This window comes from Sphaeramia orbicularis, chromosome 17 (genome assembly GCF_902148855.1).
Source record: "Sphaeramia orbicularis chromosome 17, fSphaOr1.1, whole genome shotgun sequence".
Taxonomy (NCBI): domain Eukaryota; kingdom Metazoa; phylum Chordata; class Actinopteri; order Kurtiformes; family Apogonidae; genus Sphaeramia; species Sphaeramia orbicularis.
This window is the reverse complement of record NC_043973.1, coordinates 29020638-29045753: the sequence shown is the minus strand read 5'-3', so window position 1 is coordinate 29045753 and position 25116 is coordinate 29020638. Positions and strand designations below refer to the sequence as shown.

The following is a 25116-nucleotide window of genomic DNA, read 5'->3' as shown; positions in this document are numbered from 1 at the left end:
GCATTACAGTGAACAATTTCGAAGTGCCATCCACCATAAACAGACCATATGTTTACAAACAGAGCCGGGAGGGAACTCGGGCATCTTCGGAATTTTGTTGCAACGTGCATTGTGGGAAAGGGAAGTTCGTGCAGCCATCTGCAGCGGCAGCCCAATCATATATTATATGGAAACAAACACAACGCAGAAACGTCTGAAACACGGAAATGGCTGGAGGAATATGCATCGAGGCATAGAGGGAAGGGAGCTCCTGCCGTTTCCGCGTCGTGTCCGTTCCAGCTGCCACTGTCAGGTGGTTGTGCGAGCCTCCGTTTTAATTGAACAAGATTCAATTAATGCTTGAACATTTCCAAATACAGTTAATGAATGCCCCTTTTTTCCACACCTGCTACATATATCTGAAATACTGGGGTTAAATTTACTGAGTTTCTCAGGTGTAAGATAAACCCTTACCAACCATTTACACCGCAGAAGTTTTAAATGTGCGTTAGCTGTCAGACCCTGAGCTTTTTTGTACAGCCTTTTCCAAACTTCTACTTGTAAATCCTCCATGTGTTTCATTTAGATTCAGAGGACTTAGAAGATCAGGTCATGTGCAACCACAACTCTTTTGACTGGTTCTCTGAAATATGTTTCTGGGGCAAATACATCAGGAGAGGACAAAAAGAACTTTTTTTTTTTTTTTTAATATTGGGCATTATTCATACATTATTCATACTGCTTGTAGATAAGTTTTTCCCTTTTTTGTTGTTGTTGTTGTTGTTGTTGTTGTTGTTTTTCATTCAAGCTTTTATTTTAAAAAAGAAATCACTAACTTCGGTAGTTTCTCTGCATCCTTTACTCTGAAAATAATAACCCGGAAGTCTAATCTTACTCCGTTCTCTTCCTCTTACCTGCAGTTAGCTTGTACTGGGTCGTATCCTGGTTCACTATGGCTCAAGCCGTGCAAAAACTCATCGCCAAAGTACCGACTTTAGTTGGCGGTAAGTTTATTCACCATTTAACCCTTAATTATAACCAAACAGTGGAGTAAAAGTTGACATAAGCTAAGTAGTTTTATTTGTTTTGTATCAGCTTGTTAGCACCAATGCACCTTCAATGTGACCTATGCGCATGCGCAACAGGTGTCAACGCTTCACAATCAGCCGCTGGCTCCACTTTGTTTTCAAGGTGACACTCTGGGATTTTTACTGCCTCCTTGCTTATTCTTTAATTAGTCTGTTTATTTAATTCGTAGCCGCTGTCACATACTCTAAACCACGTCTGGCGACCTTCTGGCACTACGCCCGAGTGGAGCTGGTCCCTCCATCACCTGCTGAGATCCCCAAAGCCATAGAGGCCGCCCAGGGCCTCATAAAGAGCTACCAGACAGGACGTGTGGGACAAACCACTGTCAAGGTGGGTCTACACACACAGACACCACCCCAGTTTACCTCAACAAATATTTCAGATAACTGCCATTGAATTATTACTGCAGTGACAGATATGTTTCAGCTCTATCATGTTATACAAGGAGCTTCTCATTTCCATTCATTACTAGTTAGTTAGTTTGATAGAGAGCATCAAACTAGGACTGTGGTTCAATGGACAAAGGTCATGTGGTCTGAGGAGTCCAGACTGACCCTGCTCCATCAGGGTGAGAAGAAAGGACGATATAGTGATTACTCATCATGCCCAGTGCTTACAGCATAAGCCTGTGGTGGCAGTGTTATGATCTGGGGTTGTTTCAGTTGGTCAGGTTTAGCTTCAGAAATATTATGTGTCCAAAAATAGGGTCAGCTGAACCTGAATATACTGAATGACCAGGGTTAAACATTAGTGATTTTTTTTTTCTTTCCTGATGGCACAGACAAGATAAAAATACCAAGATTTATCAGGGTCAAACTGTGAAACAGTGGTTCAGGGAGTATCAGACATCATTTTCACACATAGACTGGCCACCAGAGTTCAGACCTGAACCACATTGAGAATTTCTGGGATGTGCCTGGAAAAGGTTTACACTACAGTTCAATTCCCATCAATAATACAAAAATCTTGCCAACATTAACATTTATTGTGACATTACTTAAAGCACTGCATTAGTATAAGTGATGCCACAGCACATGCTTGGGTTTAAAGCTTTATTCTTTTTCTTTGTTTGTAGGATGCCCTAAGGAATGGATTGGTGACCACTGAGGTGTTGATGTGGTTCTTCATTGGAGAATGCATAGGCAAAGGGGGTCTGATTGGATATGATGTTTAATTTTTGAACCGGTCTTGTTCCGATTGCACTAATGATCAACACAGTCTTAACATTCTGCACTAATTTGTCAAATAAATAAATAAAATTTAAAATGAATGTCTATTTTGAGAAATATCATTTGTCTTGTATTTATTGACACATTTTTCTTATATAACAAAACACTTATACAAACAAGTAATTCAAAAATATGCAGGAAAACATTTAAGTAATATTTCTCTAACATTCCAGGCACAACTGTCAAAAAGTTAAGGAATTATAAATAGTATTTAGGCCGCACTAAATCCAGGATTTACTGTTATCTATGTAATAATGGACATCTCCTCTCGCTCTCGACTTTCTGACATTGTATGTAGAACATTTCCAAGGTATCTGCAGAAAGCCACTCTCACATCCTCTGGTTCCTCCTCCAGGTTGGACTGAATTAGTGGGAGTCTGTTCAGATGTGTAGCTGAATAGGGAAAAACATGTTAGCTCAGAAACAGTAAACAGAACTCATTCAGCAGTTTCAAGTGGCCTGCAGTGACATTACCTAAAGGCAGCTGGCCCACTTCATCTCCACTGCCGGGCTTGTGGTGAGCCATAAGTAGACACTGGCTGTCCTGCAAACCCTGAGAGGAGATGAACATTGAATGCCATGTCTCTATTTCCTTCAGGTGACTTGGAAGGTCTGGATTAAAAATGATCACCACACCACTGGCATCCTTCATAAGTGCTGGCCAGCATGACTCAAATCTGTAGAAAAAGAAACTACTATAAATACAAGCATATTTTTTTTTAAATATCACATCATTGTCCATTGATAAAATTTTATTTAACTCACTTGAAATCCCCTGAACAGTCCCAAAGTTCAACTTCACATGTCTTGTTGTCACCATGGCCATCAGCTTGTGATTCAAACTCTAGGATCCTTCAACAGTAGGGAACATTAGCATTTAGTTTTTGTAACTGTAATAAATGGCAGATCTCAAGATTACCATTGAATTGCATGCTCAGTTTAGGTTCTTTTATTGTGTCATCTCTAATCATCTTTTGATATGACATATTAACTGTACCGAGGGGAGAGCGATGAATTTAAAGATGTAGTTTACCTGGCTCCTTGAGTTGGTCTGTATTCACCTCCCACATTTTCTGTTGTGTCCGAGAGAAAATTGGCAAGAACCGTTTTACCACTCTGAAAGACACATGGACAACTGAAGACTATTGGCATTGGTATAAAATTAAACACATCAGAGCTATAATTACATACAGTAAATAGGCAGGACCATGTTCATTTATCATTCATTCAGGGTGTTCATTTATTAGTTGTGTTATTATATTTCTCACTGCACATTCCCGAAGTAAAAAGACACATGCAACCAAGCTGGTGCTAAGCATAGATGGACTATTAGCTCTGTATGCTTTACACCGAAAAAAAACAACAACAATTGTCTGACGGGACTAATCAACACCGATCATTAATTTAGACTAAAATGAACCGATAGCATGGAATTTACTCACCTCATTAGGGCCGATGAAGAGTATTTTTACTTTGAGCATATCTTCCCGACGCTAGCTGTTTTGCTAACTTCAGGGCAGCACTGGCAGCGCTAACAGCTATCCTCAGAAAACCGGTTGACCTAAACAGTTTATATTTCTACGCGTTTATAGTTTCGCAGTGTGTATGTTCTGAATGATGAAGCCTTTCAATCAATAACATCACTTTTTCTTAACATGGTGTCTGAAGCTGACGGTAAACTTCCTCTTCGTTTCTATGGTTTCATTCTGTCTCTCCATATTATTGGTTGGAATAAACGTTTATCAAAAATAATTTCCGCCCACTTTTCTTAAATTAACAAATCAGCAATGAGTAAATATGACGGTACCGCATGACTAACCAATTCCGTTAAGGCATTAGAAGAAAACTAACCAATCCTGTTCCGGCTTTTAAGAGGGGGCTCTTCAGTTTGGAGTAGCGTCTGGTCCGTAACCGATGTGAGGTGAAGGTGTAAATATTATTTCAGTTCTCACAGGTATAGTTTTATATGTGCTAACTAAGCTTTTATATAAGCAACTTTAAGATGGATGTCGGTGTAGTCGCTTTGGTAGAATTGGTGAAGTGTTTTCTGTCTTTGACGTAGCTTACAGCTAAATTATGCCTTAACCTTGTCCCTTGTAGTGTCTGTTGCTAGGTTTACGACGTTTGATTGACAGCTTCGTCTCCTACTAGTTGACGCAAATGTACAGAGTTATACATTCATACTTTTTTTTTAATGTATAATTTAACCCTTTCATGCATAGTGGTCACTACAGTGGACAGCTATTCTACAGCTGTTCTCTTGTATTTTTTTAATTTTGGTGTTTTAGTTCCGTATCAGCCAACACAGTGGACACTTAGGCATCACCCTATACACTGCAATTCATAGTATTATTGTAAATTTGTTGTTCTTTATAAACCTAATCTGCAGTGATATGTTTAAGTGTAAAAAAAAAAAAAAAAAGCTTGATATCGTTATTAGACTATAATTAACAGCTTTTTTTTTTTTTTTTTTTTTTTTTTTGCATATTATCTCCATGAAGTGAGTAATAACTAGTATTAGAATATGTTAAAATGTGACAAAACTACGGTGGCCCAGAGGTGCAACAGCCCAAAAAATTATCCACTATAAGAAAAAAAAAAAAGACAACAGCCCAAAAAAATATCCACTATAAGAAAAACAGACAACAGCTCAAAAAATTATCCATTATAAGAAAAAAAGACAACAATCCAAAAAAGTATCCACCAGCCCAAAAAATTATCCACTATAAGAAAAAAAAGACAACAGCCCAAAAAATTATCCACTAGCCCCAAAAAGTTATCCACTACAAGAAAAAAAGACAACAGCCCAAAAAATTATCCACTATAAGAAAAAAAAAGAAAACGCAAAAAATTATCCACTATATATTTTTAGAATAACTTTATTTTTAGCGCACTGGCCTCCTCTTCTGGTGGGTTACTTCGTTAGCATTAGCCACATTAGCTCAAGGCTTTAAAAATTTTCAGCCTATGCTTTTATTTTTTCTGGTGGCCTTAATTTTAAAGCAAGAGACCTTTCAGGTAAACAGTGTCCCCGTAATTGAAAAGGTGGATGATGTTTTTATTTTTTCTTATAGTGGAAAATTTTTTGGGCTGTTCTCTGTTTTTTTCTCATAGTGAATAATTTTTTTGGGTTGTTCTCTTCTTTTCTTATAGTGGATAATTTTTTTGGGTTCTCTTCTTTTCTTATAGTGGATAATTTTGGGGGGCTGTTCTCTTTTTTTTTCTTATAGTGGATAATTTTTTGGGCTGTTCTCTTTTTTCTTATAGTGGATAATTTTTTTGGGTCGTTCTCTTTTTTTCTTGTAGTGGATAATTTTTTTGGGCTGTTGCACCTCTGGGCCACCGCGCAAAACATCAGATTAGCAGCATTAAAAATGTTTTCACACAGTAATATCAATAAATCCATGTTTCTTTGCTTCAAAAATTAAACACATGGTGTCCAGCTGAGTGAACATTTTTGCAACTCAATGAAAAATAAGCTCATACATTTTTTTTTTTTTTTTTAAATTGAATTGTTTTTTAATGCCTAAAGAGGAATAAAAACACTCAGGAAAAAAATATCTTCATTAAAGTTCTCATAATTCATGCATGAAAGGGTTAAAGGTTATTGTATAGTAGACTCGGTAACTAATAAGTGCTGCTTGTGCTGGCTGTAAACAGAGGTATGTCTCCAGAGGATGAAGTCCAAAGTCCCACCCTTGGTTTCAGCTCCACCGGGGAGGATGTAACTTCCCACGAGCCTGGCAGAGGGAGCAGAGCACCCACGCGCATCCACGGAAGATCCCCAGAGGGTGACACCAGTGGGTGAGGCTCTGTCATACATGAGTATTTCAATATGGAGGGCTTGATTGATATCCAAAGCCTACCTGAACTCAGAGCATTTTCCCCTTCCTGATTCCATTTAGTTATGGAGCCCATGCCAGGGGAAACAGCCCTCTCCTGAAAATTTTGATGGATGCTGAAGCCGCTGCCAACTCTGCAGCCATACAGCTTGTAGCTTTTAAAGATGCCATGGAAGATGAATTTGCTGTATGTTATATTTTTTTTAATAAAACAAGTGAAGTTTAAAGGCGTAGGGCACCTAATACCTCACTGCATCGTAAGTTTTGACATTCTGATTACTTTTTCCTTGTGATCCAGGATTCAAGACAGTCTGCTACAGATAAGCGCAGAATTGCCAGACAGAGAGGGCTTTTGCTTGAGAAATTGGAGGATTTTAAGCGAATAAATAAGTCTGTCCGGATGAAACTGAAACAGCTCCAAGAAGCAGAGGTTGGCTGCAATTCTTTCTAGCCTATATATGTATTTTTTTTTTTTTTTAATCACATGGATGTTGTATACTTATGTTTCAGACTATGACTCTGCATAACTAACACCATATGCTTTAGGCTGATCAACTTCATGCAGACAAACAGATTGACACTTTGCTGAGGAGGATTAAACAGGCTGAAAGTGAAAATGAGGTGAGATAAGACTTCAACATTTCTATAGTAAAGCACAGAAAAGACCTTTAGTGAAAAGTCAAACCAAAAACCAAGTATTGTTGAAAATGTAACTGATAGAAATGTTAATCTGCGTTCAAACTGCTGTGATAACTCCGGATGATGCATTAAATCATGTACTGTAGGACCTCTAAGAAGCTTTAAAAGTGCATTTTGAAAATGCAAAGCTTTTTTCCATTCCGTGACAGTTTGTGTATTTGTGTGTGTGTTGTGAAGCTTTTAAAAAGAGATTTAAATGAGATGGAACAAAGAGTTGAGGAAATGATGGATCTTCGCAAAGAAGAGCAGGTCAGCACAGCACAATTGTCAGCATCAGTGACGTTACAGATGGAACAGTCTGTGCTTTGACAGAGTCTGATCATACTAATTATCACAGGAAAACATAAAAAGTGCAGTTCACATGACCAAGTCTGTGGAGGCGACCCGGGCTCACCTGCAGGGGCAGCTCCGAAACAAAGAAGCTGAGAACAACCGTCTGACTGTACAACTACGGGTACAAACGACTTCATCAACCTCATACCCCTTTACATAAATTGATTTAATAAGTGTGTTGCATTAATCTGTTCTGTTTTGGGTCTGTGGTCTTACAGACTCTGGAGAGAACCTTGACTGAACAAAAGATGGAGACTGATGATCTGAAAAAGTCACTGATTTCTCTGAGTGAAAAGGCAGCTCAGGATAAAGAATCTCTAAAGAAAGCCACTCGTGCACAGAAACTGAGAGTGGAGCGATTTGAAGCTGCTATTGAAAAATGCTACGCACAGTTGAAAGAAAAGGTATGATACAAAAGTGTGTATTTGTTTGAAGCATTGATGCCTCATGATGAATAGATAGTAAATTCCAAATATTTTGCTCTGCTTTGTATATAGGATGTAGAGCTTGCCAATGCTCGTCTGGAAAAAGACTCCAGGAGGCGGCAGAAAGAACAAATGACAGATGAGAAAGACAAACTTGTTGCTCACATAGAGCTATTGAAAAGGTCAGTCATTTCTCTGTTCATCCCTCCACAGTGAAAATGGAAAAATGAGAGCAATAACACACAGTTCCATCTTATAAATGTGACCGGTGTATCTCAAAAGTCAAATTACAGAGTTGACAGTGAGACTGCAGAAGGAGAGGGATGAGCTCAATACGGCAAATGAAACTGTGATGCGACAAGTCGAAAAACTCATCGCTGAAAACGGAGACCTCAGCGTCAATAATGCAACACTCAAGGTACAAGTTGTCAAACAGCTTGTGTGTGTGAGAGTCGCATGCATAAAATATGTCGTCCATAAAGTTTCAGCCCAGGCATCATTTTGTAAATAACTGTGAAGGATAAGGTTAAGGTGAATTCTTATTGGAGCCTTATTTTTTCACACCACCATCTCATTAAAAAAATAGGAAGTCGTTGTCATTCTCTGGATTTGTTTTGTTTTTTTTAATTGTGATTGCAGGCGTCTGTCGCTCAGTTGGAGCTGCAGCTGGCTGATTATGAAGCAGCTTTGGTAGAGGAGAAGATTGTGTCTCAGGAGAGGAGCCGCCAAGCTGAACAGTGCCAACAGCAGGTATAATTTTAAAGACTTGAAACATGCAAATGTATGCTTCCCACGAGTGCCCGAGTTTTCATTCACAACCAGAAATAAAAACGCTAGCAAACAGAGATATACAGTGTGAAACTTGGCAAATCAATACTCATTTGCCGTAAATCACACAGTGAATAATAATATTGGCATTGATCAGCTCAAATTACTTTATTTCTCAATGTCACAGTTTTTTTTTTTTGTTTTTTTTTATCAAGGTCTTTTTTATTTTAAATTTTCAAATGTCCCGCGAGAAACATACAACTTGAACATGAAACTGTTGTATCCAGTTCCTACCCAACTGCCCTCCCACCCCAAGTACTGGAGCTTCGTTAAATGTATATACAGCCAGACATAATATACTCACATATATACATGTACACATATACACACATGCATATTTGTAAGTTCACATACACTTAAATAAGTAAATAAATACCTGGAAAGAAGATTAAAAATAAATGAAATGGCATAGAATTTTGTGGTGGAACCCCTAATGGTATATCAGTTTTTTTCTAAGTGAATATGATGCATTCAGTGTCACAGTTTATGGTACAGAAGGAAATAGGAAGTGCTTACATCTTATGTTCCGACATGAAACGAAACTGAAGATATCAGACCAGCTTACACAAGATTTAAATTGGCAAATGTGTTTTTTCTCAGTTTTTCTTATATAATTTGTATAATGATATATAACACATTGTTGATTTAATCCCCTTTAATTTAATGTTTTCCTCCTGAAGTAAGTCAGAAAAAATACTCAACACAAAGAATGTTTGTCACCACTCTGTGTGTGTCTGTTCATGTTTACCCTGCCTTTTATTTACAGTTATAAATAACACAATGGATGTGGTCTCTTGGGACTGTTTTTATGAGTCACTACCAGTGGTAGATTGCTTGCTTGTAAGACAAACAAAAACACAATAGGTTTGAACGGATTTATAATGTTCTTATTTCTGTTTTTTAGCTGCAAGAACTTCAAGCTGAAATCAGTAATCTGAGGATGAAGCATGCAAATGTTTTAAGGGAGACAGAAAACACACAAGATGGGAGAGAAATAGAAGTTCGAAAGGTAACCTTGTGTTGTGTTTATTTTTTTAAATTGATTTCATGCAAGCTTTGCTGCAATTGCTCCAAAATAATGACCAGCATGAGACATTAAAAATAACAATTTCCAACTGTGTTATTGTTCCTTACTGAGTATATTTAGCTTTACGTCACTGTTTATTCTGTTGAATGACTAAGTAGTATGTTATCAACGTCTGAACATTTGTCTCAACTGCAGTGTCTGTTAAACTTCTTAATTGTAGAACTAACACGCAAAGCTGCCTCTTTATCTGCATCTTGAATATTTACACAGTGGGTTTCACACATCTCTGAGTATTAATATGAGGAGTGTGATGTTTTGAGATAATATTTTGTGTGTTCCCAACATACCGCTCCCTCTGCCGTCCTCCTGCGGAGCCCAGGTGAGGCAGGAGCTGCAGGGGCGAGTGGACGAACTGAAGGCTTACCCTGAGTTACTGAGTGCAGCTGAGCACAACCTCCACGAGTGCCAGGAGAATTTACACCGCTGTGAGAGGAAGTGTTCAGAAAAGTCAGAGTCCATTAGGCAACTGCAGGTTAAGGTGTGGACACAAAGCTGTGGTGGCCAGAGATGTAAAATACAATCACCTTTTCTACATCTGACCACTAGGTGGTAGTAACACCCCATGTGCTGTGCATCTTGTGTTCTGATCCTGCTGTGTGTTGGATTGTGATAAAAGTTTTGCTGATTGCAGTGCAAACGGTTAGGTTATGTATCTATGTGCCCAGTTGTTGTTGTGGAGTGCTGTTTGACTTCTGTTAAATCACACCTGCTCCTTGTAGGCTCTGCATGCAGGGTTCCCGCGGGGTCTAAAAAAGTCTTAAAAGTCTTGAATTTACAAATCTGCATTTTAAAAAGTCTTTAAAAGGTATTAAATATGATATGGTAGGTCTTAAGTGATGTTGCCATAAACATGTTCGCTGTGTTGTGTTTAAATGTGTCTGTTAAATGTCCAAGCTGCAAAGAAAGTAATGTTAGTCTGCTCAGTTCCACCCACTCCAACCTCACAATTTATACTGAAATTAAGAACCACTTATCTCTAACTTTGCAGCCCCTGGTGAGAAGTGACTCGCAATGGTGGGAATCAAGGCGTTGGAGTAAATAAATCCATTTTCCTAAATTCTAGGAGTCACAAATTTTTGCCAGTATAGCTGTGAAATAGGCTATGAAATGGGCATTAAATTCTGTCTTTGTAGTCTTAAAAAGGTCTTGAAAAGTCTTAAATTCAATTTGTAGAATCCTGTAGGAACCCTGAGCATGATGTGGAATAGGTACCGTGAAAAAAGCCTGTTTTATATTAGAAACGCTGTGACAAATGGGTTGTCAAGTTTTGCATGTGATTTGAAGCCATCCTGTGAGCTCGTTTCACTTCTGCACAGATCTATTCGAAATAGCCATTCTTTATTTTACATTTTACTCCTACAGATGGATGGTCAAACCAAACTGCTGAGATCAACTGCGGAGATGAAAGAGTCCATTCATGAAGCCAATGCACAACTGCAAGAAAAACTGAATTTTCTGCAGAAGTAAGACCTCCTCTCATCTCTGTAATCTGGATGTCAAACTGTTTGGTCTCACTGTGTAAACACTGGTGTGCCAGTTGTTTTATTAATGACGTATCATTCTGTAAATGTGAATTTCAACAGAAGTATGGACAAGCTGCAGCAGGAGAATGTGGAGCTTGTGCGAAGGCTTGGAGCTCAGGAGGAGGCCATCAGCTATAGCAACCACCAGCTGGATCAACGCACGTCAGAGTGCCAGGCCCTCAGCCATCAGCTAGAAGCAGCTTTGTCAGACGTTAAACAGCAGGTGCAGCTCAATAGCGATATAGAGACATTCTAATATGTAACACAAAGGAAGACATGCATTTAGCTATTGTATGTCCTTTCTTTATGAAAGCATATGTCTCACACTGTTGGATCGTTTTCCACTTTCTAGGTCAACAAAGTAAAAAATCAGGCTGTTTCTCAAGAAGAAGCCCTTCAGACCAGAATCCTAGAGCTGGAAGCTGAGAAGAGTAGAAGGAACAATGAGCTGAGACTTCTGCGTCAGAGCAAGTTAACTGTAAGTGCCAGGATTTTCTCATGTTCTCAAAGCATTGCAGTTTCATAAGGGCGTGTTCAAAGGGTACGGCATTAGATGCAGAGACAAACCCAACCATGTACTGCTGTTGACACTTGTATTTTCTCCATCCGCAGGCAGAGAAACAGTTTGAAGTGCGACTTAAAGACCTTCAGCTCAGCCTGGACCAGTCTGAGAGTCACAAACAGAGCATTCAGAACTATGTTGACTTCCTCAAAAACTCCTACAAGACTATGTTTGACGAAGGACTGCAGGCATCATGCTTTGGATCTTCATATTTTCTGAAGTGACAATATATTCAGTTTCCTGTTGGTGATCATTATGTACTACTGTATTATTTATTATGGATATTTAAAGAATATCAAGGATATGGGCAAGAAAGAGGAGCCAAACATGTTTGACATTTTTAGTCTAGCTTTAGATATCTGTTTCTAAATCACAGTACATCAGGGAACATACATTTTTAATGTTTCATTAACTGTCTGAGGCATGGACTGTAAAACAGATGCTGCAATGTCCTTCCTCCTGTGTAGAAATGAAGCCAAAACTCACAATTTGGAGCCGGAGGCAGCACAGTAAAGATGTGTGGATGTCACATCTGTCTGCCCGGTTGGTTGGAGGATGCACATGTGACAGAGCAGGGACCAAGATTACAGCTGTCAATCAACTGTTTTTACAACATCAAATAAGTTATTATAACATAATGTTAGGAGAAAGGTGACAAATCAATACCATGAGAAAAAAAGTACTTAGATGTGTAATTTGAGGGAAGTCTCAGGGGATGGAGATGTTTTAGATTCACTTTTTTAGAGCTGTCATAGTGTCCATCTTTGCATATCTACAGTACTATTAGATTTCATGTTGGTTTGTTTGTTTTTTACCCTTTTATGCATATTGTGGAATGTGAATGTCAGGTGCTACTGAATCTTTATATATTCTAAGTTCTATTCCCTTAAAAAATGAGACCAGGTGCACGAAGTGTCAGAACTCTGGACTTTTGATCCGATCTTTGAACAAAATGTTAAAAAAACTAAAATAAAAATACTAACTTATATAGTCGTATTTGTGGAAAGAAGGGATGTACCTTTAAGTTGAACTGTTTTCTTGGCCATACTTTGTGTTTACCCACATTGCATTGCGCTGCTGTTTGTCTAGATGAGATTTTGCAATGTAAATTTAGTGTGTAGAGCATCAGGTCTTACTCTAAAAAAATCCAGATTGATATGTGTGCAACTCACTGAATTCAGTTCAGTTAGTTTATGTCAGGAGGTATTAAAATTGTTCCAGAATTAATCCAGAGGGTAATCAATAGCAGAACATGGACAAATGATCATAACTGAAAAGGTGAGGGTTGAAGCTATAACATGTTACACCTAAATTAGTGGTTCCCAACCTTCTTTGGCTCGTGACCCCATTTTAACATCACAAATTTCTGGTGACCCCAGACTTTCAAAACAGACATTTTTTTGCTAAAATTAATTTATTTTTGATCATGTAATAGTTTCCTATACTATGTTGCAGATAAATGTTAATTTTATACGTCATTTAGTCTATATAATGTATATTATTAGGTACGGAGGCAGAAAAGCCAGGTGTAGATTACTGTACAAAGTGAGTATTTTATTTTCCTTGATCAGGATATGTACAGTCAGTCCAGCTTGGATTTGCAAGGCTGACAATTAATACTGAACAAACAAGAACTCAAACTATGAATTATAAAAGAGCTGCAGTATCTGAAACTGACCACAAAGAACATTTGACAGATAAACAGAACCACAGTGCTGCAGTTTCAGCTTCACAGTTTGTCATGTCTTTTGTGGATTGGGATTGTCTCTCTCAACTCACCATATATTTTTTATTTGTAAGTTTTTATTTTTATCAATTACTAGAAATTTCAGGCGACCCTATGGTTAAAAAACATTAATTTTCTGAACCTGCTTTATCCTCACAAGGGTCACAGGGGTCGCTGGAGCTTATCGCAGCTACTTATGAGCGAAGGCAGGGTACATCCTGGACATGTCACCAGTTCATCACAGGGCTGACTTACAGAGACAAACAACCACTCTCACTTTCACACCTATGGGCAATTTAGATTAACTGATTAACCTATCAGTGCATGTGTTTGGATGGTGGGAGGAAGCAGGAGTACCTGGAGAGAACCCACGCAGACACAGGGAGAACATGCAAACTCCACACAGAAAGGTCCCACCCCCATCGACTGGTGTTGGAATCAAACCCAGGACCTTCTTCCTGTGTGCTATCCACTGCACCACCATGTCGCCCAGGTTCAATAACACAGACCTAGATACTGTACATATTAAAGCCAGCAGCTAGTTTGGTTGAAACAACCTTAGATCAAACAATGTTTCTTCTTACAGTTTCATGGATGGTAAACCAGTTATCTGTAGAAAAGAAAATTAAATAAAAGAAACAACAAAATTTCTAAGCGACTTTATAGCCATTATAGTAAATACTCCCTCCATGCTTCTAAGTCTTAAATAAATCCAAATGTAAAGGCAGATCATAACCAACACCACTAGGTTTTAAATCTGTGGTCTTTTTTTATCACTGTGTGTTGTCTTATTGTTTTATGCATTTTTATAGTATTTGATTAAACTGTTGCTATCTTATAATTTAATCATGCTTTTAGATGTAAAGCACTTCTCTATCTATCTATCTATCTATCTATCTATCTATCTATCTATCTATCTATCTATCTATCTATCTATCTATCTATCTATCTATCTATCTATCTATCTATCTATCTATCTATCTATCTATCTATCTATCTATCTATCTATCTATCTATACACACACTGTATATTGAATTGAGCAAAAAAAAAAATCTGCCAATGGAACAAGTCAAAATTATCTTGGCAAGAATACTTGAAATAAGTATTTCATAATGACAATGAGGGCTGTTTGTTTATGGATGATGTTGTACTGATAAATCTGTTGTAATTATGAAAGAAAATGGTTGAATTGTTGAGTCTGTTTGTATGACTGTACTGACATGAACATTTTGTTGTGAATAATTCAGTTACTGCATTATGGATTTGTTGTGGTTCGATGCTAAAATTAGGAAAATAGTATTGTTTGATTCATGTATTAAGTTAATGATAAAGGTGTAAAAGCACTGTGGGGTAGAATTAAATAAGTTTATACTTCTTCCTACTCCTTTTTGACCATGCAATATTCAGACTTGTACGTGCTTGAAGATAGATTCTGTTCATTTAAATGTTATTTTGTTTTTGTCTTAATTTGCTTTGTTTTGTTTTATTTTGTTTCTTTGCATGTTCGAAATAAATAAATAAATAAATCAAAATCAAATCAAAGATTTTCCAGATCTGTGTCTAAAAATAAGTTCTTATATCTCACTGAAAAGTTCCTCCTTAGGTGATTATGTTTTATTTTAAGTGTGATGAGATATTTTGACTAGAAATCAGAGAAATACACTTGGTAAGATTTGGATTTTTGCAGTGTGCAGAGGTGTGATGCATGCTGAATATATCTGTGTGTGTTGTAATCTCAGCTGGACTGAGGATGAGGCTGAAAATCAGGTGTTTCTCTGTCGGTAGTGAATGCATGTAAAGTTATAAGCATAATTATCAAAATGCAACACTGCATTTCCAAACCACCCAAATGTTCTTATTTTACTGATGTTTACAGGAGCAGAAAAGGTGTCAGCTGTTGTATAATTTTGATATTTCTTGAAGTTTAGAACTGCTTAAAAACTGGTTTATTGTACTTGTGTCCTATCCTGCTGTTGTTGCTGGATTTGTGCTCTCATACAGTATCTCTGGTAATAAAAAATAAAGGGTCCAAACCTCCTAAAGGCTCTGATGTGTTCTTGCAGTGGACGTATTCCCCAGAGTGAGCCGCGCTCCTCTCAGATTCTCAGAGACAAAGCTCTATTGTGCTCTGCGTCAGGGGATGGAACCATTTCATCTGTGCGTGCGTCAGTAGCCCTGTTTTTCCTTTGCTCTTGTTCTCAGTCTCTTGGTCTTGCCCGTTTACGTAATTCTGTTGATCATACTTTGGGAATTTACTTTCCTGTGCTGAAAAATAAGCTTGCATTTGACTCATGGCAGTTTGGCTGGTGTCATAATTCAGCATCAATACGCACACGCCCTTAACTTATAGGCTTAAAGGCTTTAAATAAACTGGATGACCCATTTCTATCACAAATTCCCCTGAAGCCGCCAACAAATATTTCACTTTATAATAAATACTGCATGCTTTCTATAAGGCTTGTAACTGATTCATGCATTCGATTTTATCATAGTCTTACAATTAAGAAATCACATTAACCCTTTCATACATAGTGGTCACTCCAGTGGACAGTTCTTCTATAGCTGTTCTCTTGTATATTTATGGTTTTTGTTGTTTTAGTTCCATATCAGCCAACACAGTGGACGCTCATGCACCATCCCATACACTGACATTCATATAATTACTGTAACTTTACTGTTTTTGATAAACCTGATCTGCACGAACATGTTTGAGTGTAAATCAATTGCTTGTTTTTAATGCATGAACTATGTGCCAGTATTGTTTCATTCTATTTATTGTCTTTTACTCCTTTTCTGTTTCATTATTACACACAGCACTTTAGGATAGTAGTGTCTGTTTTTAAGTGTGCTATATAAATAAACCTTGACCTTGTAATTGTTATTAGACTGTAATTAACAGTTCGTTTTTTTTTTTTTTTAACCCTTTCATGCATTAATTATGGAAACCTTAGTTAAGATTTTTTTCTTGAGTGTTTTTATTCCCCCATAGGCATGAAAAAAAAAGTGTGATCAAGTTTGTTTGTTTGTTTTTTTCATAGAGTTACAAAAATGTCCATACATTTAACTTTTGAAATAAAGACACATGTTTAAAACCCAATATCAGAAAGTGATATGAAAACAATGAAATAAAATAAAATCTGATGTTTTCTCACATTTTAACATATTCTAATGCTAGTTATTACTATTTTCATGGAGATCATATAAAAAAAAAAAAAAAAAAAATTCCAAAAACTAACAATTGATTAACGCTGAAACATGTTAATGCAGGTCAGGTTTATCCAGAACAGCAAAGTTTCCGTAATGGTCTGAATGTCAGTGTATGGGATGATGCATTAGTGTCCACTATGTTGGCTGATATGGAACTAAAACAACAAAACCCATGAATATACAAGAGAACAGCTGGAGAATAACTGTCCACTGGAGTGACCATTATGCATGAAAGGGTTAAACCAAAAAGTTTTTTTTTTTTTTTTTTGCATATTATCTCCATGAAGTGAGTAATGACTAGTATTAGAGTATGTTAAAATGTGAGTAAACATCAGATTAGCTGCATTAAAAACTTTTTTATTTCCTGGATTTTACACAGTACATCAGTAAATGCATGTTTCTTTGCTTCAAAAATGAAATGCATGGTGTCCAGCTGAGTGGACATTTTTGCAACTCCATGAGAAATAGGTTCATAAAAAAATTTCATCCATTCATTCATCCATTTTCAGAACCCGCTTTATCCTCACTAGGGTCACGGGGGTCGCTTGGAGCCTATCCCAGCTAAAAAAATTTCAGTCAAAAAAATTTCAATCAGTAAACACAGTTGGGGGAAAAAAAATCTAGATTAAGGCTCTCATAATTCATGCATGAAAGGGTTAATGTGTATTGAATCACACTCTCTTAGTATATTTTAACCCTTTAACTCCTGAGAATTATTTCCGCATCTGTTTCAGTGTCATAAAAGCTGCTGTGAGAATGTGCTTGTATCCTTTTTCTTCAGTAGTTTTGTTTTCCTGTGTGTTTTAGGGTCAAAACAGGGTGTAATAACAGAAAAAGACAGAGAGGAATTAAGGTTTTACAGGTTTTTGCTAAATAAAAATGTACATCTGTAAGAGATTTAGGATGTTGAACGTGAACTGTGAACTGGAACACACTGAACAACAAGTATTTGAATTCAGGCCTAGTAGTTTTTGTTTTTGGGCTCTTGTTTTTCTAAATCAGTCCAGCTGCTTTGTGGCACCTGGTTGAACTTTAAAAGTAGTTACACAGTCAAAACTCAGTAAAAACACTGTTAACCTGTAAATGAAACCCAAACAGCCACTGGCAACTCAAACCATCTGCTTATGTAAAATATTTAATACCTGTTCAGCCACAAATCCTATCAATACATGTAAATAATTGGTGTAAAATACAGTTTGTCATCTTTTCATGGTCATCAGATATGACCCATTTGGACATTCAGAGACTCTGTAGTGAACGTAGAAACACCGCAATCTTCCACAACTTCGATTCACCAGGAAAAACCATGTACTTCAATAAATGACAGTTGTTGGAGATGCCTGTTTTTATGTTCAGTTAATGACATATTTTACTGGAAAAGTCACTTTTTCTTAAGTTTTCTCTGTTTTTGATATAATATCCATCAAATGTAATATCAGAATGATGATTAACCCTTTCATGCATGAATTATGAGAACCATAATCATGATTTTTTCCCCCCATTTTAATTCCTCTTTAAGTATGAAAAACAAAACAAAACAAACAAACAAACAAACAAACAAAAAAAAAAACAATGCGATTGACAGCTTTTTATGAACCTATTTTTCATGGAGTTGCAAAAATGTCCACTCAAACGGATATGATGCGTTTAATTTTTGAAGCCAAGAAATGTGTATTTACTGATACACTGTGAAAACTATGAAATAAAAACACTTCTAATGTTGCTAGTCTGATGTTTTCTCATATTTAAACATACTTTAATACTAGCTATTACTCACTTCATGGAGATAATATGCAAAAATATCCATTTTGTTTAAGAAAAAATGATAATTACAGTCCAATAACAATTGATTTACACTCAAACATGTTACTGCAGATCAGGTTTATCAAGAACAGCAAAGTTACATGATGCATAAGTGTCCACTGTGTTGGCTGATATGGAACTAAAACAGCAAAACCCATGAATATACAAGAGAACAGCTGTAGAATAGCTGTTCACTGTAGTGACCACTATGCATGAAAGGGTTAAAATACATGATCTGTAAATTAAATATGGGAAAATACCTGATTTTCACTGAAAAAGTGCAAAAATACAGAGGATGATATCATGATAAATGGTGATAAATCGTGATAAATCATGTAAGAAAGGTTAAATAGAAAGAAAAAATAATTTGTGAACTGCCACAAAAGTAGCACTGGGTCTTTATGGGTTTAAATAAATAAATAAATAAATAAATAAACCTAATGAATGAAAATTACAACACTGCAAAAACCAGTAAAAAGCAAAAAAGCAGCAAGGAAAATGGTGTATTTAAAAAAAAAAAAAAAACCCAAACGATCTATTTTATAGCTCACTTACTGCTCTGTGTTTGGCCCTCCATTCCACAGGTAGCAGGGGTTGCACTGAGCATGCTCAGATGTCTATAGAAAGTGCAACACCTATTCTTTCAGTGTGTTTTGAAATTTCTCTTATTGAGCAAACGGTTGAATTTTTATGAATATTTAAAATAAACATTACATCCAGAACGAGCACCGCAGACACATCAGGGGTTAAAGGGTTAATACACATGACTCTTGACTACTTCTTTGAGCTTATAACTTTTTTACTTTAAAAAAAAAGAAACTTGCTGCACATATCCTGCAGCAGAAACCACTCTGACGTTAACATTACACTCTTTCTCTGAACTTTGCAGTGATGTGGGTCAACCAGATGTTACAAGAACAATGTGTACTTCACAGCAAAAAATATGCTCTTTTCAATTTTAAGTCGAGTACAATAATAATACTAAAGTGTCAGTAATTCTATCCAGTGCAAACTTTGTCTATTTTCCCCATAACATTAGAAACAAACTCCACTGTTTTTTGATGTTTATTTGTGAAAAAAATAAAATTTACAATATGACATTTATTTGGCAAATTCACATACAGCACAGTATGTTTTGAGCCTTCAGTCTTAATTAAACAGTAAATGCAGAAAACAGAACATGAGAAACACTATTAATAATTCACTATCATGCTTTTAAATATAACAATGCAAATACAATCATACACAGTGGTTTCTGATAAATAAACTGAGTACAGTAAACGGAAAAAGCGACATATCATGTAATGACTGTGTAGCTGCCATAGTGTGTTTAACTGTGTTGTTACATGACATGTCTTGTCAAAATATCTTTAAATATGTCTTTATTGTTATTAAGGATGCACCAATACCATATGTAAAATGATAATTTAGTCAGTGGCCAGTGTTATTGTCCTTTTGTTTATGATTTTGTTGTTACTTATTCACTATTTTTGTACAAGGGAAACAAAGAAATGTTTATTATATATATGATAAATGGGCTAACTGTACTGTTTTAACACCTTGTAGCCCCTCATCATACTTTGAATGAGCAGATACATAACCTGACACATTTATGAAACAACCTTTTACATAATACGACAGATTATACCACTTCTAACACTTGAGAAATGATCTAAGATAATAACAGAACAGAGCTGCTAAACTGATTTTTACTGTTCCTGTGACAGTGACAATAAAGATCTATTCTATTCTATTCTATTCTATTCTATTCTATTCTATTCTATTCTATTGTGTTCTATTCTATTCTATTCTATTCTATTCTATTCTATTCTATTCTATTCTATTCTGTTCTACATATCTGTGCATCCCCAGTGAAGAACATGTTTGGCCTTAGAAAAATAAGAGTTTTCACATGTCAAATAAAAGCTTCTAAAAGAAGCAAAATAAAAGCTCCATTGTTTTGAAGCAAAAATGACAATAAAATGAATTCTATATGTAACAACCTCACAGTGCAAACCTTCCTAAACACCTTGAACTAATTTTTCAGCTTGTGAATGTCATTGAAGAGTTTCTGAAGCGCAGGTGTTTTGTGCTCATTGCCGGTGCAGTTAAAGTCACACTTGCATGACTTGATCATCATCACCATTCTGCTGATGGTCTGTCCATGTTTGCACCTGAACAGCACAGGTACGGTGTGGGTCCGATGAGGCGTGCAGCACCTCCCGTCTGAGCAGGTCCCACAGTACCTGGGCTGGAACTTCCTGAGGCTACGACAGCCCTCGTGGGTTAGCTTGACTGGGTGGGGGTGCTTTTCTATGTGGTTGCATTTCTGTTTGTTCTGGTGGCAACATTAAAAAACAGACTTTAGAACAGATTTGATTCCACACAAGGCACTAAAAACATGTGTACAAAGTCATCAGTGCACCTTTAATCTTGGGGAGGTCATCTGGTTGCATGGTCGGACTTCACAAACCCGAGTCTCTGTCACCATTTCACAGTTGTTTTTACTGCTGGTGGTTCTAGTGGACACTCCGGGGCCACAGGAACTGGAGCAGGGTGACCAAGCTGTGGTCCGAGGGCCACAGTCCACTCCCAGCATCCTGTCTATAGGATCACTCCTAAAAGCTGATGGAGGAAAAACAAAACTTTAACCAAAACTTAAGGAAAATATGCACATAAATGTTTAGTTTTTATCATGATTCAGAAATCCAAGTATTTCTAATACACATGATCTTAGCTGTCTGTATAAACTTCCACTCATTATGGATTAAGATTCTTTTTTAGACACACGTTAGGATTCTTTTTTTTGTGTCAGGACATTGCACTATACCCACTTTACTAACAAAAAAGAATTAACACTATTGTCATAATTGTCCCCTGCACATTCTACACATTTAACACTGGACTCACTTTGTTGTGTGAATGTGTCTGTGTGTGTGCGCGCCCTTGTGTGTGTGTGTGTGTGTGTGTGTGTGTGCCTTTTACCTGATTGTTTTTATACTTATACTTGTTATTCTTGACTGTATAATTGTGAATGTAAAACCACATTTCACTGAACTGTAATAATAGTATTTTGACTAATAAAGGCATATCTTATTTTATCTTATTCTATTCTATTCTATTCTATTCTATTCTATTCTATTCTATTCTATTCTATTCTATTCTATAAATTTCCCCCGTGGGACTAATAAAGACTTATCTTATCTTATCTTATCTTATCTTATCTTATCTTATCTTATCTTATCTTATCCTGTTCTGTTCTATTCCATTCTATTCTATTCTATTCTATTCTATTCTATTCTATTCTATTCTATTCTATTCTATTCTATAAATTTCCCCCTGTGGGACTAATAAAGGCATATCTTATCTTATCTTATCTTATCTTATCTTATCTTATCTTATCTTATCTTATCTTATCTTATCTTATCTTATCTTATCTTATCTTATCTTATCCTGTTCTATTCTATTCTATTCTATTCTATTCTATTCTATTCTATTCTATTCTATTCTATTCTATTCTATTCTATTCTCTATTAAAGCCACTCACCAGGTAAGGACTCTGCTACTCCTCTCTTGCTGGTGAGGTGTTTTTCCGTTGCTCTGCCTTTGTTGTGTTTTTTTCGGTGCTCCTTTAACACAGAGGGTCCTGTCTTAGGTTCATCGGGGCAGACCAGTTGTTCGCAGCACTGACCCGGGATCTTGATCAACCTGGGACTGGCACAGCCCACTTTAGGCAGCGTGAGCTCATGCGGACACAGGGACACACATCCAACGGCGCTGTCCATGCAAGTGCACTGGTGTTTGCAGTTTGGGTAGAAGGTTTCACCGTTCTGGTAAATCTTTTTGTTGTACTCGCATGTTCTTCCATCTGATCTGGCTGTTATACAGAAACAAAGACATGAAGGTTGAGAAGGAGACATGCAAAAGTCAAAGAAAAAGAAAGGAATTTAACATACCTCGACAAATGCCCTTAGCAGACCCTCGTCCTCCTCCAAAGTTGCACTCCAGTCCCTTCATTTGGTCACATGGTTCTGTCTGACTGCAGTCTTCATTCAGCTGTCGGGCACAAACTTCACAGCATCCACAGCTGTCCAGGATGAGACTGACCCCTGCTGCACATCTGGGGACATCAGCTGGACACCGACAGTCCTTAGGGCATGAGGATGACACCACCTGACATAACACACAACATCAAACAACACATGTGTGAGTGCACAACAGTTGAACCACCTGCTCGTGCATGCACAGGGATCATCTGCTCACCAGTGGAACAGAAAGGCTGACCAGGACAAAAACTTTCCACATCTTCAGAAGCTGAAACTGTCCTTCTTCACTCAATAAAATCATCTTTGTTTCAAAAAAAAGGCCTGGAAGTGAGAGGCATGTGCTGAATGGACCAGTGTGTGCTCTCCCTCTTTTGGTGTCCCATCTCCTTTTATACGCTCAAAGTAGATCTGACGTATGCGTGGGCTGAAGAGGTGTCCCGAAACTATGAGAGGAATGCTTCCCTGCACGTCCTCCCATAAGCCCAGAAGAAGTCCCCCCTCTCCCCTCCCCTCCCCTCCTCTCCTCTTCCACACTGAGCCAAGAACCACCCTGTCTAACTCCCATTCTTCCAGCTTTTTTTTTTTTCCTCTTCATTTTAACCATATAATGCTCTGCCCTGCAATCATGCACCCATGGAACATAGGCTATAATGTTCATTCACACTGTCATTTAAATTTATTTCTTAAAGATGGTGTTTTATGTTTGCCCATCCCCCCCCCCCTTTTTTTTTTAACCCTTTCATGTATGAATTATGAGAACCTTGATCAAGATTTTTTTTTCCTGAGTGTTTTTAGGCATGAAAAAAAAACAATGTGATTGAATTTTTTTTTTTTTTAAATCAACCTGTTTTTCATGGAGTTACAAAAATGTCCACTCAGCTACACCATGAATTTTATTCTTGAAGCAAAGAAACATGTATTTAAAACCCAATATCATAAAGTGATATGAAAACAGTGAAATGAAACCATGTTTAATGCAGCTAATCTGATGTTTTCTCACATTTTAACATATTCTAATACTAGTTATTACTCACTTCATGGAGATAATATGTAAAAAAAAAAAAATAGTAACAATTGATTTCCACTCAAGAACCAATCAAGAACAGCAAAGTTACAATAATGGTATGAACTGCAGTTTATGAGATGATGCATAAGTGTCCACTGTGTTGGTTGATATGGAATTAAAACAACAAAACCCATGAATATACAAGATTAAAGCTGTAGAGTAACTGTCCACTGTAGTGACCACTATACATGAAAGGGTTAAAAAAAACAATGAGATTATTATTATTATTTTTTTTTATGAAGCTATTTTTCATGGAGTTGCAAAAATGTATGTTGAATTTTTAAAGTAAAGAAACGTGTATTTACTGATATAGGGTGTGAAAACTATGAAATAAAAACATTTAATGCTGCTAATTTGATGTTTTCTCACATTTTAACATACACTACAAATAAAAAGGTATGGATATTTAAAATTTTTGGGCTATTTTTTTCAGTTAGGACTTTTGCTTTTTACTTTTTTTGTGTGAATTGAATTGAATTTTTTTTTTTTTTGTAATGACCAGATATAGTTTTATTATTTTACAAATGGCAAAAATGAACAAAAAAATTACAAAAAAAAAAAAGAAGAAGAAATATCCTTAACTTTTTGTTTGTAGTGTACTCTAATACTAGTCATTACTCACTTCTTGGAGATAACATGCCAAAAAAAAAAAAAAAAAAATTATTACAGTCTAATAACAATAACAAGGAATTGATTTACAATCGAACAGGTTAGATCAGGTTTATCTAGAACAGCAAAGTTACAGTAATGTTTTCAATGTCAGTGTATGGGATGATGCATAAGCGTCCACTGTGTTGGTTGATATGAAACTAAAACAACAAAATCCATGAATATACAAGAAAACAGCTGTGGTGACCACTATGCATGAAAGGGTTAATGTGATCAGTATCAGATTCCACTGTGATCTGAGCCACATCCACTACAGCAGTAGTGCTACATGTTCACATTCATTACAACATATAAAAGCTTGTTTACTATCTTTATGCATGCACATTTTTTTCTTCCACTTCATTCTGTTGCTGCCTTGACTAGTGAATTGTGGTCTCATCTAATCTGATCTATCTAATCCACAGGTGTCAAACATGCGGCCCGGGGGCCAAAACCGGCCCACCAAAGGGTCCAATCTGGCCTCTAGGATGAATTTGTCAAATACAAAAATTAAATGATATTAATTATCAAGGATGTTGACATCATTATAGGTCAATTCAATCTAAAGTGGATCAGACTAGTAAAATATTATCGTAATAACCTATAAATAATGAAAACTGCAAATTTTCTTCTTTGTTTTAGTATAAAAAAGTAAAATTAGGAAAAAAAAAAAAAAAGTTACATTTACAGACTATCCTTTCACAAAAAATATGAATATCCTGAACAAATATGAACAATGTGAAATGTCTTAAAAGAAGTATGTGGAATTTTAACTATATTCTGCCTGTTACTAAATCTTTAAGATGTGATGCACATCTATAAATGATCAATTTAGGCATAATATTGTTAACATTGCACTTTTTTTCTTTAGAATTTTCAGGTTGTTCATATTTGTTCATGCTATGTTCAAGTATGGTTGGTAGGTGTAAAATTTTCATCATACAATTTTAGTTTTTTCACTCAGAAACAGAGAGAAAACTTGGAGTTGACATTTTTTATCAGTTCTTATCCTATTATTTATAT

General features: G+C 36.5%; 4 protein-coding genes and 1 long non-coding RNA gene across 9 annotated transcripts; 2 read left to right on the top strand and 3 right to left on the bottom strand.

The window, feature by feature from the left end:
* Window positions 1-859: 859 nt before the first annotated feature.
* Window positions 860-2354, top strand: LOC115437316 (ATP synthase subunit g, mitochondrial-like). The gene is made up of 3 exons (XM_030160526.1): window positions 860-983; window positions 1238-1398; window positions 2144-2354. Exons 1-3 carry the CDS (start codon window positions 932-934, stop codon window positions 2240-2242), a joined length of 312 nt encoding a protein of 103 aa, XP_030016386.1. The 5' UTR covers window positions 860-931; the 3' UTR covers window positions 2243-2354.
* Window positions 2355-3978, bottom strand: ift22 (intraflagellar transport 22 homolog (Chlamydomonas)). 2 transcript variants are annotated; one of them, XM_030160524.1, is made up of 5 exons: window positions 3740-3978; window positions 3331-3413; window positions 3063-3149; window positions 2772-2989; window positions 2355-2690 (listed from the first exon to the last, which is right to left on the bottom strand). In XM_030160524.1, exons 1-5 carry the CDS (start codon window positions 3776-3778, stop codon window positions 2542-2544), a joined length of 576 nt encoding a protein of 191 aa, XP_030016384.1. In that variant the 5' UTR covers window positions 3779-3978; the 3' UTR covers window positions 2355-2541. The 2 variants fall into 2 exon arrangements, with proteins under 2 accessions (XP_030016384.1, XP_030016385.1); XM_030160525.1 differs by having other exon boundaries at window positions 2772-2974; window positions 3740-3970.
* A 116-nt stretch (window positions 3979-4094) lies between these two features.
* LOC115437313 (outer dense fiber protein 2) lies at window positions 4095-12552 on the top strand. Of its 4 annotated transcripts, none has more exons than XM_030160518.1 (17): window positions 4095-4248; window positions 5949-6101; window positions 6203-6326; window positions 6438-6569; window positions 6686-6760; window positions 7016-7087; window positions 7176-7292; window positions 7390-7575; window positions 7669-7778; window positions 7879-8014; window positions 8236-8346; window positions 9329-9433; window positions 9831-9989; window positions 10874-10974; window positions 11095-11257; window positions 11387-11512; window positions 11647-12552. In XM_030160518.1, the coding sequence occupies exons 2-17, from the start codon at window positions 5962-5964 to the stop codon at window positions 11818-11820; spliced, it is 2031 nt and encodes a 676-aa protein (XP_030016378.1). In that variant the 5' UTR covers window positions 4095-4248; window positions 5949-5961; the 3' UTR covers window positions 11821-12552. The 4 variants fall into 4 exon arrangements, with proteins under 4 accessions (XP_030016378.1, XP_030016379.1, XP_030016380.1 ...); XM_030160519.1 differs by having other exon boundaries at window positions 4095-4251; window positions 5951-6101; XM_030160520.1 differs by lacking the exon at window positions 9831-9989.
* Window positions 12392-13968, bottom strand: LOC115437317 (uncharacterized). The gene is made up of 2 exons (XR_003937932.1): window positions 13832-13968; window positions 12392-12903 (listed from the first exon to the last, which is right to left on the bottom strand). It is a non-coding gene; the product is annotated as an uncharacterized LOC115437317 (long non-coding RNA).
* A 5412-nt stretch (window positions 13969-19380) lies between these two features.
* Window positions 19381-22814, bottom strand: LOC115437314 (CCN family member 1-like). Its single transcript, XM_030160523.1, has 5 exons — window positions 22597-22814; window positions 22290-22506; window positions 21881-22210; window positions 20759-20958; window positions 19381-20671 (listed from the first exon to the last, which is right to left on the bottom strand). The coding sequence occupies exons 1-5, from the start codon at window positions 22678-22680 to the stop codon at window positions 20369-20371; spliced, it is 1134 nt and encodes a 377-aa protein (XP_030016383.1). The 5' UTR covers window positions 22681-22814; the 3' UTR covers window positions 19381-20368.
* Between the last annotated feature and the right edge of the window lie 2302 nt (window positions 22815-25116).

Excerpts from the sequence above, each read along its gene's own strand:
- LOC115437316 (XM_030160526.1), top strand. The coding sequence starts at position 932 with ATGGCTCAAGCCGTGCAAAAACTCATCGCCAAAGTACCGACTTTAGTT. Across the intron at positions 984-1,237 it reads AGTACCGACTTTAGTTGGCG|CCGCTGTCACATACTCTAAA; the intron begins GTAAGTTTATTC and ends TTTAATTCGTAG. Across the intron at positions 1,399-2,143 it reads TGGGACAAACCACTGTCAAG|GATGCCCTAAGGAATGGATT; the intron begins GTGGGTCTACAC and ends CTTTGTTTGTAG.
- ift22 (XM_030160524.1), bottom strand. The coding sequence starts at position 3,778 with ATGCTCAAAGTAAAAATACTCTTCATCGGCCCTAATGAG. Across the intron at positions 3,414-3,739 it reads TCTTCATCGGCCCTAATGAG|AGTGGTAAAACGGTTCTTGC; the intron begins GTGAGTAAATTC and ends TGTGTCTTTCAG. Across the intron at positions 3,150-3,330 it reads AGACCAACTCAAGGAGCCAG|GATCCTAGAGTTTGAATCAC; the intron begins GTAAACTACATC and ends CTACTGTTGAAG.
- LOC115437313 (XM_030160518.1), top strand. The coding sequence starts at position 5,962 with ATGTCTCCAGAGGATGAAGTCCAAAGTCCCACCCTTGGTTTCAGCTCC. Across the intron at positions 6,102-6,202 it reads CCAGAGGGTGACACCAGTGG|TTATGGAGCCCATGCCAGGG; the intron begins GTGAGGCTCTGT and ends GATTCCATTTAG. Across the intron at positions 7,293-7,389 it reads GTCTGACTGTACAACTACGG|ACTCTGGAGAGAACCTTGAC; the intron begins GTACAAACGACT and ends GTGGTCTTACAG.
- LOC115437314 (XM_030160523.1), bottom strand. The coding sequence starts at position 22,680 with ATGATTTTATTGAGTGAAGAAGGACAGTTTCAGCTTCTGAAGATGTGG. Across the intron at positions 20,959-21,880 it reads AGTAGCAGAGTCCTTACCTG|CTTTTAGGAGTGATCCTATA; the intron begins GTGAGTGGCTTT and ends TTCCTCCATCAG. Across the intron at positions 20,672-20,758 it reads TGACCTCCCCAAGATTAAAG|AACAAACAGAAATGCAACCA; the intron begins GTGCACTGATGA and ends TGTTGCCACCAG.